The sequence below is a fragment of the Populus trichocarpa genome, chromosome 17 (genome assembly GCF_000002775.5).
Source record: "Populus trichocarpa isolate Nisqually-1 chromosome 17, P.trichocarpa_v4.1, whole genome shotgun sequence".
Classification (NCBI taxonomy): domain Eukaryota; kingdom Viridiplantae; phylum Streptophyta; class Magnoliopsida; order Malpighiales; family Salicaceae; genus Populus; species Populus trichocarpa.
Window position 1 is genome coordinate 14,049,435 of NC_037301.2, and position 17,890 is coordinate 14,067,324.

General features: G+C 32.8%; 1 protein-coding gene across 2 annotated transcripts; it reads right to left on the reverse strand.

The window, feature by feature from the left end:
- Positions 1 to 3,255: 3,255 nt before the first annotated feature.
- LOC18106548 (PH, RCC1 and FYVE domains-containing protein 1) lies at positions 3,256 to 9,939 on the reverse strand. 2 transcript variants are annotated; one of them, XM_024588339.2, is made up of 9 exons: positions 9,435 to 9,939; positions 8,615 to 8,701; positions 8,255 to 8,344; positions 8,052 to 8,132; positions 7,763 to 7,957; positions 5,140 to 7,200; positions 4,227 to 4,373; positions 3,737 to 4,152; positions 3,256 to 3,643 (listed from the first exon to the last, which is right to left on the reverse strand). In XM_024588339.2, the coding sequence occupies exons 1-9, from the start codon at positions 9,483 to 9,485 to the stop codon at positions 3,523 to 3,525; spliced, it is 3,249 nt and encodes a 1,082-aa protein (XP_024444107.1). In that variant the 5' UTR covers positions 9,486 to 9,939; the 3' UTR covers positions 3,256 to 3,522. The 2 variants fall into 2 exon arrangements, with proteins under 2 accessions (XP_024444107.1, XP_024444108.1); XM_024588340.2 differs by lacking the exons at positions 8,052 to 8,132; positions 8,255 to 8,344; positions 8,615 to 8,701; positions 9,435 to 9,939 and having other exon boundaries at positions 5,140 to 7,106; positions 7,763 to 7,910.
- Positions 9,940 to 17,890: the final 7,951 nt, after the last annotated feature.

Below are 17,890 nucleotides of genomic sequence, written 5' to 3' on the forward strand. Positions count from 1 at the left end.
TAATATCAAACACTATCTAGAAAACCTTTTACCAACAATAAAAAATGCAAAAAATTTGGTAAAAAAGTCACAAAGAAAGAGAGAGATTACCAGCCAAGTAGCATCTAAAACATCTCTCTGTTAAAAGTTTTCAATGAATTATCAACTGAATATTTATCTATTGAAAAAGGTTTCAATAACTTACCAGCCAAAGCTTGCTATAATTGGTAACTGGTTTCAATAATTTACCAACAGCAAGTAGCTATCTCCTCTCTTTCTTTTCTATTTCTTCATCCTCTTTCTCTTCTCCACTGCGAAATTAACAGTACCCAACACAAAATCCTCGCTTCCATTACCGCTGCGTGATGCGAGTGAGCTTAAAAATACTCCCGAGTTAAATACACTTTTATGTTTTTTTTTTTTTTTTTTTTTGTTATTCGAGGTGTATCTCTATGTAAGATGTGTTTTTAAGAAATGGGAGATCGATGGCTTCAATCTGCTGGTCTCCAGCACCTCCAAAATAACACATCTTACAAGTAATTATTCGTTCGAGAGACCCTCTTGAATATAATACCACTTTCACAGTATACATTATTACTTCTAGGAAGGACATAGATGGTTTCGGTTTAGATTTATAATTATAACCAATTTAATTTTTAATATTTTATAAATTATTTTAAAAAAAATTTAGATCCAAGTAGGTTGGAATAAATTTTTATGAATATTATAGATATCCATAAGTTAGACATATAATATTATTTAGTCTTTGATTATCCTAAAAAAAAGTACTTCCAAAGACAAATAACTAGATAGATTAATTTAATAATTATATTGTTTGTCTGACCTGCAGAATTCTTGTATGCAATCTACATCACAAGAAAGTAAAATCAATCCAATGATAAAAAAAAAAGTAACTATGTGAAAGAAAAGATGAAATTAATATCTAAAGTCACAACAAATTTCTCTATTTTTTTATTAATATTTAGTTAGTCATCGACAAAAATATTATTTATATCAAGAGTTGCTTTCACTTAATAAGCTATACGAGTTGGGTTAGGTTAAGCGGGTTTCAAATATTCTGACCCACATCTAATTCGTGATATCAATTTATTAAATTTTTTGATTCATTATCATTTATAATATTTACATGAAGTAGCTTTAACAAATTGGGTTGGATTGAATAATATAAATAGATAACTGATTTCTTTGAGCAACCCTACATTAGATAATGCACTATGTTTAATTAGAGTACACACGTAAATCAAATGCTTTAATCATAATAAATGAGAAAAGTGAAGAAAAAGAAATAAAAATAAATTTATCTTTAAAATAGTTTTGAAATGAATTTGTGTCATTTTAAAATAAAAATAATATAGAAATATATTCTTTTTATCCCTTAATTATCTTCATCTTTTTTTTATCTTGAGATAATAAATAAGCACAACTTAAATATGTATTATATTTTATTTTATTTTCAGTGTGATTAACATGGTTAAAGGTGATACTAGGGATCAATTAAATTGATCAACAAAGAGATAATACAAATTTTAACAAAAGATTTTTCTTGAATCTCCTTTTTTTGTTTGTTTGAAAGATGTAATAAATTAAACAAGTGGATCCCATTTAAAATATTATTCAATGAATAAGATTTCTGAAGAATTAGCTTGAGGATCGAAGCTGGAACTACTTTAGCACCTGCAGGCCATTCCCTAGCTGCCAAGCTTGAAGAAAATTTAGACTGGTCCCACATGATCGATAGGCTGGGGTCCAGAAGGGGTCATGTGGGGCCAGCCTTTGCCACGTGAAGAAAAGTATCCACGTGGCAAAATGGGATCACTTGTAGCCTTCTTGATTCTTTTTTGCAAGTGTTGACAAATGATTCTCCTCTCCCATGCATGCTTTTCCTTCACACCAATCATTCTTTTGGTTCTTTTCCTCCTTTCTGGGCTTTAATTATTTATGCTTTCCTCTTCTTCCTTATCCTTTTCATTTACGTGTTTCTTCTTCAAAAATATATGTTCAGTCAAGCTCTTAAAAAAGGAGTCAATATCGGGTAGCTCCTCCATCAAAGCTGAGTAAAGAAAGAGGAAAAGAGAGAGGGAGAGAAAAAGAACATGAGTCCAAATATCTCAAGACTTGATGAATTTATTACCTGATTATTTTTTATTCTTTTCTTCCATAGAAGCTGGTTATAGTTATTATATTAAATTGAATTTTGAAATATTTTTAGTTGAACAATCATTGGGTGGCAAGAAATGTTGGATTCGTCTACGAAGAAAAAAAAAAAAAAAGAGGTTTGAACACATTCATATTATTCTATTGCTAAAGAAGAAATGGTCCATAAATAATTAATTTCTTTTATAATTAATTCATTTTTTTAAAAAAATGAATTCTGTAATAAATTAGTATTGCCGAAAGGAAACATCACCATGTTATCTTTTCGGTCTCTCGTTCTCTCTCACTTCACATGAATCAAGAGCCGGAAAGTGGAAAAGAAAAAATAAATTATTTAATATATTATATGTGTTTATTTCTCAAGTGGGAAAGCAATCTCTTGTTTCTTGGACCAATCTCCTAAAGAAGAAAAAAGAAAAAAAAGGAATAAACATTTTTATTAGACTAAAATTCTTATTTATTCAAACATTCAAATCTTTTCGGTTGAATTAAATTTTTGGTAGGCCATATTAGGTAAAATTTGGTCTTGTTTATTTAGACATTCTAATCATTAATTTAGCTCGATATATAAATCTTTCTAATGAATTGTATATATTAAATTAAGATTTAGAAAAAAGATCTTATAAGTATTTTGCCTAAATATGAAATTGTTTGCATTCTCTTTCGAACGATTTTATAAAAAGAATTTGTTAAATTTCCCGAAATGTTGGTTACAAGATTTTATTTTAAGAATAATTAAGAAAAAATTAAGCATTCCTCTTAATGCCACCCTCAACATTAAGTAAAGTTACATGTTGTGTGCTTGCCTTGTGTTTCGTTACGGTCTGATAATTTTTTTAATAAAAAAAATTAAATATTTAGATTTTTTTAATATGTTTTTTGATATAAAAGAATTGTAATCACAAATTAAAATTTGTAATCATAAATTAAAATGTTTATACACGTATCTAATTAAATAAATTAATATTTAATCAACAGATAACTAGATTAAGATAAAAATTCACTTTAAAAATGCATGTTTCTTACCCTTTTATATTTGTTTTTTGAGTTCTGAAACACTAAGAAAATGCAACCTAAAGATCAAGCTTGTACCAACATCCCTATAGAAATGTGAGATAAGCTTTTTATTGATGACTGTACAGAGGATGGCTTAGACAAGAGAGTTCTTAGAGACTATATGGAGCTTTAACTACATGAAAATTTCCACCTCTTGTGCAAAAACTTCATCTTGCAAAATAACTTGACAACATACCCAATCTGGGATCTGTACAGAGCTCACAGAGAAGGATCCTTGGCGAAATCATACAAGTTCTGCCCTTTTCATTGTGAGGACCAATATAGAGAAAACATATAAAGAGTGAGCAAAGATTAGCTCTTTGTCAGATTTTGGTTTGATTTATTGTATCCTTCAATGCCGTATTTCTGGTATACAATAGCTTGATTCTCCTCCCACCATCGCTCTGCTTCTTTCTCTGCGAAACGTTTACGGCTGCAAAATATGATCAAGCATAAATGATTAGTAAGAAATCTTGTATCTAATCAATGGTGATGTTGTTAATGATTAAGTTGATAGAAAAATCACCTAAACCTGACTCGCTTCAGACCCTTCAGTCCACTCGGCAAAATTGTAAATGTTATATATACACCAGGTTCATATTGTTCGACCCATTCATGCTTCGACGCTTTAGTTCCATTTCGTCGAGGATCAGTCGTCGTGTCATGTAAATCTTCCTCTGGTCTGCTATCTTCATGGCACAACTCTCTTCCATCCATGGACTTTAACGTATTGGAAAACACAATAGGAGAGTTAGATAAGCTGTCTATCTTGCTGTCTTTTGGAAATCTAACTTCGAGAGGCAAATGAGTTGATGGAAACACAGCACATCCACCAGAAAGTGTAGGGGTATCAGTATAGTCAGGTCTAGTCTGAGGCTGATACGAATCCACTCCATCTTTTGCTTCTTTCCTAACTGAGACTTTATCTGACATTGCATGAAGCTGCACCAATAATTATCATTCATTTGTTTAGTTTGACACTTAAAAGGGACCAGCCACAACTTAAAGAGAATTACCCTTAATGCCAAAGCTTTTATTATCTCATTTGCTGCTTTACGCTTAGCTGCTTCCTCCCTGGCCAGGAACCAAGTTTTCTCTATAGTTAGTTGACATTCTTCAATCTTCTGGCTTCCAGTTTGACATTGCATCTCGAGGCTCCTAGCCTATTAAAAACAAAAGAGCTCTGAAGAGATGAACATAGTATATTCAAGCCAAATGCATTTTACAGAATCAGCTTAAGTTATATATGGAATTCTGCTAAAACAATACTGCTTCTGGTTTGCTCATGACAGAAAACAAAACGATTCAATTGTAATTGCTTCTCCCCTAACCTCTTCTCTCTCAAAATCCATGGAGAAGCCCCAAAAAATCGTTTTTACTGTAAGTAGGAACAATGCTTAAGCATTTGATGAGTCCCATGTCACAGGTATGGTACTGAAGTAGAGGCAATTTTAACAGCGTTATAATTCATAATAAGATCGATGCTATGGAAGTTCGCATATAGAAATGACCGTACAGAAAAGTCTTTTGCTTCACCAATAAAATCAGTTTAGCCATCATGACATTGAGAACTAAGCAGCATAGCACTCTCGAGTACGAAGGAAAGCTCCTAACCTAATTAATGTATACACATCGAATATTGATACACACCACAGGTAATGCTTACATGAAGAAGTGATAAGAAACTCAAGGCATTTGCTAACTGAAACAAAAACAGTCAGCAAGGAAAGAAGAATTGGAGTAATGCTGATGGCAAAGGCTAACATTTTTGCTTAACAGTTCAATCACATCCAATGATGTGTAGACCAGTTGAAGCGCGAATGCTTCCATGCATGTGTGTGATGAAGAAAGTTAGTGTGGCCTAATGAAAGGTAAAAAAACATCATCAAGATAAGCAATTAAATTTTAAAGCTAAAATGCAGTCATTACCTGTGCTCTTAGCCTCTTAACTTCTTCAATTAGCATCTTTTTTGAATCACTCAATTCTTCTTCTAGATTCAAGGAACTGGAAATGGAAGATTTTGATTCCAGAGGAAGTTCAGAATTCTTTATGTAGCATGATTCAAATATAGCAGGACATGACACTTGTCCCCATTGTGGCAATCCAGCTGAAATAGAAAAGGCAGTTTCTAAATGTTGCTGCTTTTCCCCTTGGTTTCTCGGGGTCTTCCTTTCACCAGGTCGGATTTCCAGAGATGGCTGGCTCATTAACTGTAAACGATGCCCTGGAGGGGTTGCTCTGCCCCTTTCTTCCTTTTCATCTGATAAGGCCTTCTTCTGTTGGGACAGCAGCTTCTTGGAACCAAGATTTTCTAGTTTTGACACTCCACCTGGATGTGTGATATTCTGCATACTGTAAAAACATGAATCACAGACTCTAGAAGGCTTGCTTTTGTTAGGTGCCAAAGATGCATTCATGACCTTCTTGCTACTACATGCTCGGCAGAACAGAAGACCACAATTATAACAGTTATGCTTCTTCCTTGTGAAACCAAAGGGCATTCTACAGCCCTTACAAGCTGATTGATCACTAACAGAGATAGATTTGTGCAAGCAGATTGCAGCAGTTAAATTTGACCCACAAGCTATGCTTTGAACCTGCATATCTCTCAGGGCCTCAACCAAAGTTGGAAAGTTTCTATCTTCTACATTGCCTAATCCTAATTGTCCATTTGTCCCCTTCCCCCATGTATATAAACTTCCACTCGATGTCAATGCAGCAACATGGTATGACCCTGACGATATCTCCTTAACAAACTCCTCTTTAAGCTTTCCTTCAACAATTACAATCGATTTATCCTTGGCGTGTGGATTCCCCAACTGTCCATGCACTGAGCTTCCCATTGTATAGACCTTCCCTGTATTGGTAAGTGCAACGGTCAGCATTCTTCCACAAGAAACTTGATCAAAATCAAGTTCCACAAGCTGTGCGACACATGTTGGTAGAAGCTTTTTCTCCAGGTCAGCATGCCCCAGCCTCCCTTTATCACCATCTCCCCACGTAAATAATTTCCCACCAACACCATTAAACTTGAACCGGTCAACAATGATGTCCACAATAGCAGCAGTGTGCCATGATCCACATGCAACGGATTTTACCAACAAACCTTTAAGAGATTCAACTTCTTTGGGTTGAGAAACACTTAGAAGATTCCCATGACCAAGAACCCCAAAAGATCCATCCCCATATGTAAATAACTGCCCTGATGAGGACACAATCGCTGTATGCCAGTCCCCACAAGCAACATTCAGTATACAGACACCAGTCAAAGGACCTGAAATTCGACGTGGTAACCACTGGCTTCTACTTCTCTCCTCGCACCCCAAATTTGCACCATATTTATTCTCACCCCATGCATACAGTTCACCAGAATCTGTCAAAGCACAAGTTTGATATTCACCACAAGCAACAGATTTCACATGGACACCATCTAAGGATTCAACCATTTTTGGAGAGCTCACATCCATGTCAACTTTATGCCCAAGCTTCCCGCGACTTCCTTCACCCCAGCAGAAAACTTCCCCTCGTTTGGTGATTAAGGCAGCATGTTTCCTTCCTAAAGATATATTTGTTACGTCTAACATCACGGTAGATTCCAACAATTTTGGCAATAAAGCATCCACTTGCTTTGTATTGTGGTAACCAAACTGGTTGTCCACACACCCTATATTTCCTACTTCTACTCCTTCTCCCCAGATTAGAACATCCTTTAGGATGTCTTTTTTCTCTGTTCGTGGAGATCCATGATTCAAACCAATAACTCTATGACATGTATTCTTTTGGAACTCTGAGTAAGCAGTGTCAGATCCATTCTTCTTGAGATTTTGTGGTTCAACATTTGGTATGTACGAAACTAACAAATCCTCCACATTTTGCATCTGGGGAAGACTTGATCCTGAGAAAAAAAGGCTATCAGAAGAAAGAGACAATCCATCGGAAATACCCCTATCTGAAAGTGACTGCGTAGGACTTCCGCTTAAGCTACGCACCTGCAATATTTTTTACATAAAACACAAGCAAAAATGAAACTTATCAGTAAAGACTGTAATATTTTCATATTTTCAGTTGCAATTGTAACGAGGAAAACGAGAGTATGAAACTTCTCCAAAGAAAGAGCAGTATTTAGCCTTCATAATAGGATAAACCATATCAATTTTCAGACCATATAATTAGCATCATAATTAGGTTTTTATATCATGATAAATTTGGAGTTTGGAAACTGCAGGGGACACAAGAACAGGTTAAGACACAATAAGCAAAGTAATTACCACCTACAGAAAAAAGTAATCAAATACTTCAGAGAATTACTAGTCTATGTTCAAATCTCAATTGTTTCACATTGAGTGTTTTGTTTTCATTAATTACCCCAAAACAACAGCATAGGCCACTGCAACTTTCTTACATTTCAGAACAGAAGCTCAATTGATTAGGCAATTTAACATCGTCAATATCATCTGAGCACTAGTGACATTTTCATGAAACCAACACTTTGGAAGATAAAAAAGCTCTTTAATTTGTGTAAGAAACCACAAGAAAAAGGGATGTTAAAACCTGTGACAATTCAGTGTCATCCTCCAGAATTCCTAGATTGTGCTTTCTTCTGATAAACCCAGCTGGGCTATTTACACAACTTTGTGCTCCTCTGTGGTTCTTCAGGACACAAATAGGCCTAGAACGGTGACACCTGGATATCACTGCCCTTAAGCCTATAAACCAAGAATCAGCCTGCGCTTTGTCCTTACATATCTATGTGAAAAATAATGGATAAAAACAATTAATGAACCCATGAATCTTAACCAGAAGTGATCTGTTCATAACAAAACTCAAACTCAGGAGTTACCAGATCAAGCGAGCGTGCGCGATCACCATTTGTATAGATAAGTGAAAATGATTGATTCTCCTTATCTGGTTGAAGCTGCCTCTGAAAATAGAAATGTGAGAAGTGAAATCACCATCCATAGAAACAGTAAAAGGGCATCAACTTCAACTAGATACAGATAAAGGGATACAGCTTGATATCAGAGAGCATCCTTGGATACGTACAGTCCTCTGCCCAGTAACAATCTTTACAACTAAGCTTAATCTCAATTGTTTCTCCTCCTGTCCAGAATACCAAATCAAATACTTCTCGTCCTGAAACGCAAAATCTAAACAATTATTTCGATCATTTTATCATAAAACCAGAGCAGAAACAGCAATGCACCTCAACATGTAACGAAATAATAATCGAATATTGGTGATTCTAACACTAGGAAGAACGAATATTTGTTTGATCAAGTAGAGAGATCCAGTGAACCAAAATTATTCAGTAAAAATAACAAATTATGCTGGATTTATGCATCCATACAGCTGATCAAATTCTCCCACTAATTTCCAACTTTATTCCACATAAAACTTACATACCGTGGAAAGCCTGAACGGACAGAATTTGAGCTTCCCTCTTCTTCCACACTTCAGGAGATGTGCACCCTTCTTCATAGCCAGGATTGCCTGCACGTCATTGCATAGAATCATTAACGATCTTGAATCCCAATCAAAAATGAAAAAAAAAAAAAAGAAAGAAAGAAAGGAAAGTTACAAAAAAAAATAAAGAAAAAGGATGAAACCAACCACTACAGTCCGAGTCAGTGTCTATCAAATTCATAATTACACGGTTCAATAATGTATCGGAAATCTTTAAAATTATTTTGGTATCACCCTTTTTGCATAATTTGGTGAATTCAAAGAAATATATGATTCTAAATTCTAATTCTTACACTGATAAAGAGCTAAAGAGCAAAATTAAAACAAATATTGAAACTTTATAGCAAGGTGATTGATTATAAGCTATCAACTACTCCACATTAAAAAAAAAAATCAAATCAAGAATTGAGTGGGAAAAAGAAAATGAGGGTGAATAATCAAAATCCATTGAGAGCCTTAAGGCCAAACACTGCAGAAACTGCAAAAACATATTTGTATCTAAACAATGTGTCTGCTTAAAATTTTACAGTGACTAACACAGAGAAAGAGGAGAAGAAGAACAAATGACATGAATGCCAAATAGGCAAAAATTAGTCTCCTTTCCATCTATAACAGAAGAATTACACATAAATAGCCTCCTTTATGATACCCCATTTAGGAAATCACCATAGAATGTAACAGAAAATACATGAAACACAAAATCAAGAAAATGTAACCAAACCAAACAAAACCTAGAAAGATAGATAGAGAAGAGAGAGACCTGCTCAACAGTTCTGTCAAAAGGGACAGTAGTTAAGGATTCTTCCCCCATTTTCAGGCAGAGAATTTCATGCACTACTAAACCACAGAAACACACGGAGAGAATGAATAATAATCAAGAAAGAGACAGGAGAAGCAGAGTGAGAGACAAGAGCGAGCAGTAGCAGATACTACAGGGTGAACAAGAAGAAGAATGTCCCTATAACACTAGCTGGCTGGCCTGCACTCACAGACACCACAGTCAGCAACTTAAACTACTTTAAAAAGAAAGAAGGGAAGGAGGAATGCTTCTCTCTGTGTGTGTAAGAAAATGTAAGAAGAGAGACATATACAAAGAGATAATGCTACAAGGATGTTCTTGTTCTGTAGCAGAAAATAATAATAAAAATAATAATAATAGTGTAGTTTGCTTTGCTTTGTTACAGTGTCTGTCAATCAGTTGTTTCTTTCTTCCATTACTGTTTTTGTTCACTTTGTAAGTCGTGCAGAGAGACAGAAGCAGAGACACAGAGAGAGAGAGAGAGAGAGAGAGATGGGGTCTTAATATCTTAATATATGCTAATTGCACGTGTACACCGTAACACTTGCACTTTCTATTTTCTTTCTTCCCTTGTTGCTCTTTTTGCTTTGTAAATTCTTAATTATTTTTATTTGTCTTTTAATTAAATCCTAAATTCGAAGTAATGATGGAGTATGCTCTGTCTTTGATTAGTATCTTACTATATAAAACAAATAGCTACGAAAATGATATAACCGTGTTTAATTAGAGTAATAAAAATATAAATATAAATTAAATTTAAATTTATTTTTTAAAAAACAAAAGATACATTGAACATGTCACCTTATTTTCTACTGATTTCATATCTTCTTTTTTTTTTGCCTTTCAATTCTTTGTCTTCTTTAGGACTAGGAGTATGTAAACCAAGCGGTGAAAAGAAAGGAAAAAGAAAAAAGAAGGCGAAGAACAATTCTTTATCTACTTTTTATGGAAATTGCATTGGTTTAGGTCAAATTTCGATTTAACATGAAATTATGTTCTGGTTAATTGCCATTCAATGTAGCGATTAAAGAGGTAAAATCTTTATTATTCCCATTATTTCCATCATAATTAATGAAAGCGTTGAGAATATATACATGCACATGTGTTATGGCCCCAAGTCACCAGCTAGCACAGTGTCACATGGAGACTGGAGAGATAGGCACCAAAATTTGCTGGAGAAAGGCTGTGTGCAAGGCAGGCAGGCAGGCAGGCAGCCATTGTTGCTGAGGGTAGAGACTAGAGAGACAGACAGCCCAAGTAGAGAGAAACCAGGGATTTGCCTGTGATGTCAACGTATTCACTACGGGATTTCTGAAGAAAAACAACTGTGTACTCTTCTTGTTTTCCCCTTCCCTGACTTTCAAAGTTTGTTGTACAAAGAAAAGTCAGCTATTCTCTGGGCACTCTGACGCCTGTGCTGTAACTTCCATGTACGTAGGGCCATTTACTGCTTCTTTACTCTTTGTGCTCTTCTTCATCCAATTCAATGTTTACTGAGAAATTGGTCCCCAAAATCTTACTGAATGAGCTACGAACAAGTGCTTTCAGCACACAAGAGTGTTCATTTTAAGGTTTTTCTAGTATTGATACTATCAAATATTGGTCGGGTTAATTTAATGCTGTATTTTTTCCCTATACATGTTTCTTTAAAAATAATAATTAAATTGGGTTGTTAGTTCTTTCAATGTATATATTTTTTAAAATAATTAAATCAAATTATAAATTGACTTGATAAATCAACTAGCACATCAGACCGAGTTTAATATCTACACTATTATTATATTCCTTGCATTAACATTTAGAACGTTACTTGACAATCATGTATATTTTTGCAAAAATAAAGCCACAGAAAAAAAAATAAACCTTAACAATCTAATAATAGTTTTTTTAATAAATTAGTAAATTTTTGCCTCGTTACTAATTTATATTATTCAGAAAATTAAATCCAGAAAACTATTTCAACAAAAATTGAATGACTAGCAAAGAAATTGGTGGCACCAAATGGTAAAAGCTCTGTTCATAGGTAAGAAGAAAAAAAGTACCTAACATAGCAAAGGTGAGGTAAAATTACATAAACAAATTATCTATGGTTCTGCAACAGCTTGGAGCCCTGAGCCACTAGTTCTATACTTCTATCAGAAGATGCCAATTGCAACACTACCTAACACAGCGGCCTTAGTTTTACTTATTTGTTTTGTTTGCTTCTTTCAAAACAATGCAGCATCGCACATGGTCTTCCTCCCTCCCTGCCCTGTTTGATTTTCAAAGAAAACGGCAAACATATAATTAATTGTCATGCCATGCACCTGAAAAATATAGCCAGCCCTCACGGCCCCTACCTACTTGAAAGCCTCTCGTTTTCTCGAAATGAATCTCTGAACTTTTCCACCTTCAGATCTCCAGAAGACCATGGGAATGCCCTATGAAAATAGGCACCGAAAAGTTGGGAGAGTGTCACTTGAGACTTACTCTGGACACAGACAATAATAATAAGATAATCATACATGCCTGGAAAGCATCTCTCATTTTGTGATATTTTGTTTGAAGCAGGAAAAATACATGAAAGAGACATTGTGTTTAACCAATGCTTGTGGAGATTAATATCAATAGGAAAAAGTAAATATTTAGAGTTTTTTTTTCATCAATTGTAGAGGAATATATAGTTGATTGCATCTATATCAACAAAAATAAATAAATAAATAAATATCAAGATAATATTTAGTTATTATTCTAGAACAGAAGAAACGGAGATCGTGGAGATAAAAATAATAGTATTGAAGTATATTTAAAAAAATACAATTTTGTTTTTAGTGTATTTACTAATTAAATTGGCGTGAAATTTAATATAATTATATTTGTTCTAGGGATAATTTAATATAAGTTATCCAAACCAATATTCCAATGACAATCAACATGATTAAGCATAGTATAGGCTATATATAGCAGACAATATCTACATTAATAATTAAATAAAAAGAGGGGGGTGGAGAGCACTACAAAAAAATAACTTAATCTATAGGCTATAACCACAATGTGACATTTAATATATGAAGAAATTAAAAATAATCACACCTCCACGATTGGGAGTAGTTTCTATTTATATATTAATTAAGATTGTGGGCTACAATATATAGGCCAAAATAATTAATCAAACTATAGTATATATAGTCGATGTTACACTTTGCATCTAGGGGTTAGGGTTTATCAATTTAATAATGCAAACTTTAAGAGAAATTGCATGTGCCTAGCACATCATATTATTGTATTGCTTACAAGTGCGTAACACCACCTGCCATGGAAATGACTCGCAAGAGGTTTGCTACATACGCATGTTTCCAAATAAATTAAAGGCTTCGATAAAAATAAAATTAAAATTAAAGGCTATGAAAATGGCTCTATTATCTCTTTTCTATTAGGATTTTGAAGTGTAGGCTTGATATTATAATAAAGTGTTTTTCATTAAAAAATATATTAAATAATTATTTTAAATTTTTTATATCAGTATATTAAAAAAATATTAACATATTAAATTGATATTTTTTGAAGTTACGCACTTTTAAAATATAGTTCAAACACAAAAATAAAAATGTATATCTAAATATTGAAACAAAAAATTTTGAGATAGTTTTGGAAGTAATTCTTGTGTTTTGTAATGGATAATTTTGTGACATTTCCAAGCCTTATTATGGACATTTTTCTTTAGGAATTTTTATTATAAAATTACAAGTAAAAAAGAATTTAATTTTTGTATGTGAAGATTAATAAAAAAAAAAAACATCTCCACTATTAAAATAAAATAAAACGGTTTTATTGAGTATTTAAATTATTATTTAATGAAAAGCTTAACGAATCTTGATTTATATGTATAATAAGAATTATAATCTTACTCCATTAAATAAATTTTAACTAAGAAATCTTATTAATGATTAAATTTAGATTTTGTTTCGTTTCATGAATCCATCAAACACAAACAGTTAAACCAAATTACTTGCTCATAATTAGCTTTTCCTAATTATTTATATAAAATGGCAACAGGATAGTAAAAGGGATTGATTGGTGTCTATATTATTATATATTATTATTACTTAAATAAAACCTCTCATGAAGAAAACAATTTGCTGTAGAAATTCCCTCCTCAAAATATTTGAAACAAAGTTAGCATTCAATTCAAAGTGATAAGGTATCAAACCCCAGATATGTCCTTAATTTCCATGGCTATATTTATAGCTAGCCTCATGGCATGGCTCTCGATGAAAGAGAGAGCACTAAGAAGTTCGAATGGCTCCCGTGGATCGAATTTCATCACTTTGAGGAAACACTGCCTTCTTACGTTTGAACTACCGAGGGTTGAGGACAGAAATAATTCGAAGGAAAGCTGCAAAACGCAGCAGCAGCAGCAGCAGCAGCCATTCGTCTGCTGCTACATAGAAATAGACACAGCTAAAGCTTCTATAAAAAGAAGTTTCTTGATATTAGTGAACCTAAAGCACTGCCATGTGAAGTTAAATCATTTCGTCTCATCAAAAGCAGATGTTTTTTTTTCCTTCACTGTTCACTTTAGTATTTTCTCGATCCAGAGAAGACAAGAAGTCTTTGAGATTCCACCTGGTAGATACTCTCCTGCCTCTTCGAAAAATAAAAACTCATTTTTTATAACATTAATGGTTTGGAGTTTTTTTTTGAAAATGGTAATTTCTTAAAAAAATTAGAGAAAATAGCCCCAGCAAATTTATATTTTTTTTAAAAAATAGCATAATTAACCAATCAATATAAAATCTTTATTTTTTCTTTCAATTTTCTTTCTCAAACCCACCACTTTCTTTACCAACATAAGTTATATTTTTAAAAATATTTTTTTGCTGAAAAACTATTAAATTAATATTTTTTAAATATATTTTAATATTTTTAATGTGTTGATGTTAAAAATTAAAAAAATATTTGAAATTAAAAAACATTTTTAGAAAAATATTTTAATGTTTTTAAATTAAAAAAAATACATTGTAGGACAAGAACCCTACCTGGCTACCTCGATTATCTATGAATGTATTTGTTATTGTGTTGAAAATACTCTTTTAAAATATTGAGTTTTTTGGTTTTAAATACAACCCTATTTGGCTACCTCGACTATCTAAAAACATCTCTTCAAGTGAAAGATCTTTCAACTTAAAACTTGCACAAATATATATTACTCTGTGCTTAATTTTTATCAAATAAATGAGAATGATGAGATTCAAACTCGTGACCGCTTGATCATCAAGACTCTAATACCATGTTAAATAACCAATTCAACCCAAAAGCTTTAACTTTTAAGTGAGTTTTCAAGACATGATTTATATTATTTTCTAACAGTAATTACATCTTGATGTCTAAGGATATTAAGGGGTGAAAGACGGCGTTTCAATTTGAGTTTTTTTTTTTAATTTAATTTAGACTAAATTTTTTAGTATTTTTTATAAATATATTTCACATACATGCAGACGATGTACATTTGAGCTTTGGATGCTTTCAAATATAGCATGGTCAACAAGAATCTTAAGGATTTCATTCCAAACATGTAGATGAAGTTAGTTCGGTAAGAAGGAGACCTTTTATGTCCGATCAAAGTTAGTTGGCTTTTAGTTATAATAATTAACATAAAAAAATGGATGATTAGCCTTTTCATGCTGTGATTTTACCCTAAAAATGTTTGTGGGTCTAACCTAAAACAAGCGTCCAAGATTATATTACTAGAAAATAATGACAATTTAGCTTCTCAACAGTCAAAGAGCACCTGGGTTTAATCATTTCAATCAAGACGAGATTGGTGATGGGATGTCAAATTTAAAGTGGGATTAAATGAGGTCAATTTATTTAACTAAGATTTAGTTTTTTTATGTACACATGTATGTTTATGCAATCAAACAAAATCCTCTAGATTATGTCGGGTTAATGTCTTCGAATAAAACGAATAGATGTAAAAGGGGTAAAAACTATTTCGTTAAAATATTAGAGATAAATATATAAATTAAATTTTACATTGCTTGGTGTTAACCCAATAGCTTAAGCTGTTAAGTGAGGTTTCAGGATATGATTTATATTATTTTCTAACACATCTCCTCAAGTGAAAACCCTTTGAGCTTGAAACTTGCACATGCCCACTTTACCCCGTGCTTAATTTTTATCAAATAAATGGGGATAGCAAGATTCGAACTCGTGACTGCTTGGTCATCAAGACTCTGATACCATGTCAAAGAACCATCTCAACCTAAAAGCTTAAGTTGTTAGGTGAGGTTCCATGATATGATTAATATTATTATCTAACACACCCCCTCAAGTGAAAGCCTTTGGCTTGAAACTTGCACAAACTCACATTACCTTGTGCTTAATTTTTTTATCAAATAAATAGGGATGATGAGATTCGAACTCGTAACCACTTGGTCATCAAGGCTCTGATACCATGTCAAAAAACAATCTCAACCCGATAGTTTAAGCTGTTAGATGAGGTCCTAGAAAATGATTTATATTATTCTTTAACACACCCCCTAAGTGAAAGCCTTTTAGGCTTGAAACTTGCACAAGCTCATATTACCTTGTGCTTGATGTTTATCAAATAAATGGGGATGGTAAGATTCGAACTTGTGACCGCTTAGTCATCAAGGCTCTAATACCATGTCAAAGAATCATCTCAACCCAATAGTTTAAGCTGTTAGGTGAGGTCTTAAGATATGATTGGGTGAGATCCCAGGATATGATTTATATTATTCTCTAACACTTGGAATGAATTTCTTTTTTTTAAAAAAAAAAACTATAAGATATGTTTTTTCAATCTTTATTATCTCCATTTTTTTATCTTAAAAATAATCAAATATTATTTTATTGTTTAAAAACTTAAGACATAGTTTGTTTTTACATTTGAAACTATATTTGGGTATATTTTAAAAATATATTTGGCTTCAAAATGTATCAAATTGTCATTTTTTTCAGTGTTTTTCTATAATTTTAATGTATTAATATTAAAAAATAAAAAAAATATTTTTTTCCCCTTAACTTGTTCAATTATTTTCAATAATCTCGTTCTATTTTAAGGATGAAAGACTTTAGTCTATATTCAGCCAAGTCCATGCCAAGTACAAACACAATTACCCTATAAATTTTATGAGGCCACAATCTTTTTACAATCTATGATTCGAGTGTCATGTACTGGCAGCAAAAGTCCTGCCCAAAGCAAGCATTGAATCTATGAGTATCTATGAGAATGGTTAAAGGGGAGTTTTTTATTTTTTATTTTTTATTTCATATTTCCCCCCTTTTTTTGGTCTGCTTTGAGGTAAGGGTAAAAAAGGAAGAGTGTATTGTAGCACAGGAGGGCAATGATGGAGGAGATGGGCTTTATTGAATATCTCAAAAGGTTTAGAAATCTGAGTAGTAAAGTGATGTAGGCCCAAGTAAATGGCTGTGTACCTTTCATTGATAAGCAAACTTGAGAAACAAGAGCTACTGCTTGGCCTCTGTCTACCATTTTTGTCTTTAGTCCTCCATGGGAGGTGGATGGATCATGGGATATATGGCTGAGGGTCTTCCCCTCCTCAATTCCCAGTTGTCAATCTTGTGTTCTTTCTTCCTGTCTGTCTGTTCTTCACAGTTCGCATTGGAGAGAGTGAGGTGATGATTCCTCCTTCTTTTTTTTTTCTTTTGTTAATTCTCCAATATAACATTCAATGGCTTTTTATTATTATTATTATTATTATTAATGTGGGTGTCTGGGTTAGTTTGTGTGTACCTCAACTGATTCTATGAGCATTGAAATTAACGACCATGTAAGCCTTCAATAATCCTGAGAAGACTCAAACTCGTGATCATTAGATAGTAAATCTAAAATCTGATCAGCTAAATTACTTCTCAGCATTATTACTCTTCAACATTATTCAATAGCCTTTTTTGCAGGAGATTTGAATGGTAAATGAATTATACTTTCCACATTTCCATCCGTTGTAACTCAAATACATGAGATCATGAAAAAGTTAATTTTTTTTTATGGATACATTAAATTTAATTTAATATGGATGGCTTATCCATACTAAGAGTTATTAAACTTGGCATAAAAAGTCAACTCGTCGATTCGGGACCTAGATCATGCAAGATTTTAAATTAAATCTGATGAGAGTTGATCTAATTATAATATACTCAAAACTTGATTTGTTTTTTTTTAAATAATATTATTTTAATTTAATTTTAAAAAATAAATATTAAAATAAGAATTAATTTATCCAACAACTCGTGATCTAAATCTTGTCACGAGCCATGGACTAAACCAAATCTAGTAGCTTTATTCTATATGTTTCTCAAATTGCTTGGTGCTGTATTCACCTAACAAAGTGATGCGAGGTTCCAACAACTATAAAGATGGAAAGCCACGTCTTAATTTGGGCACTTAACGC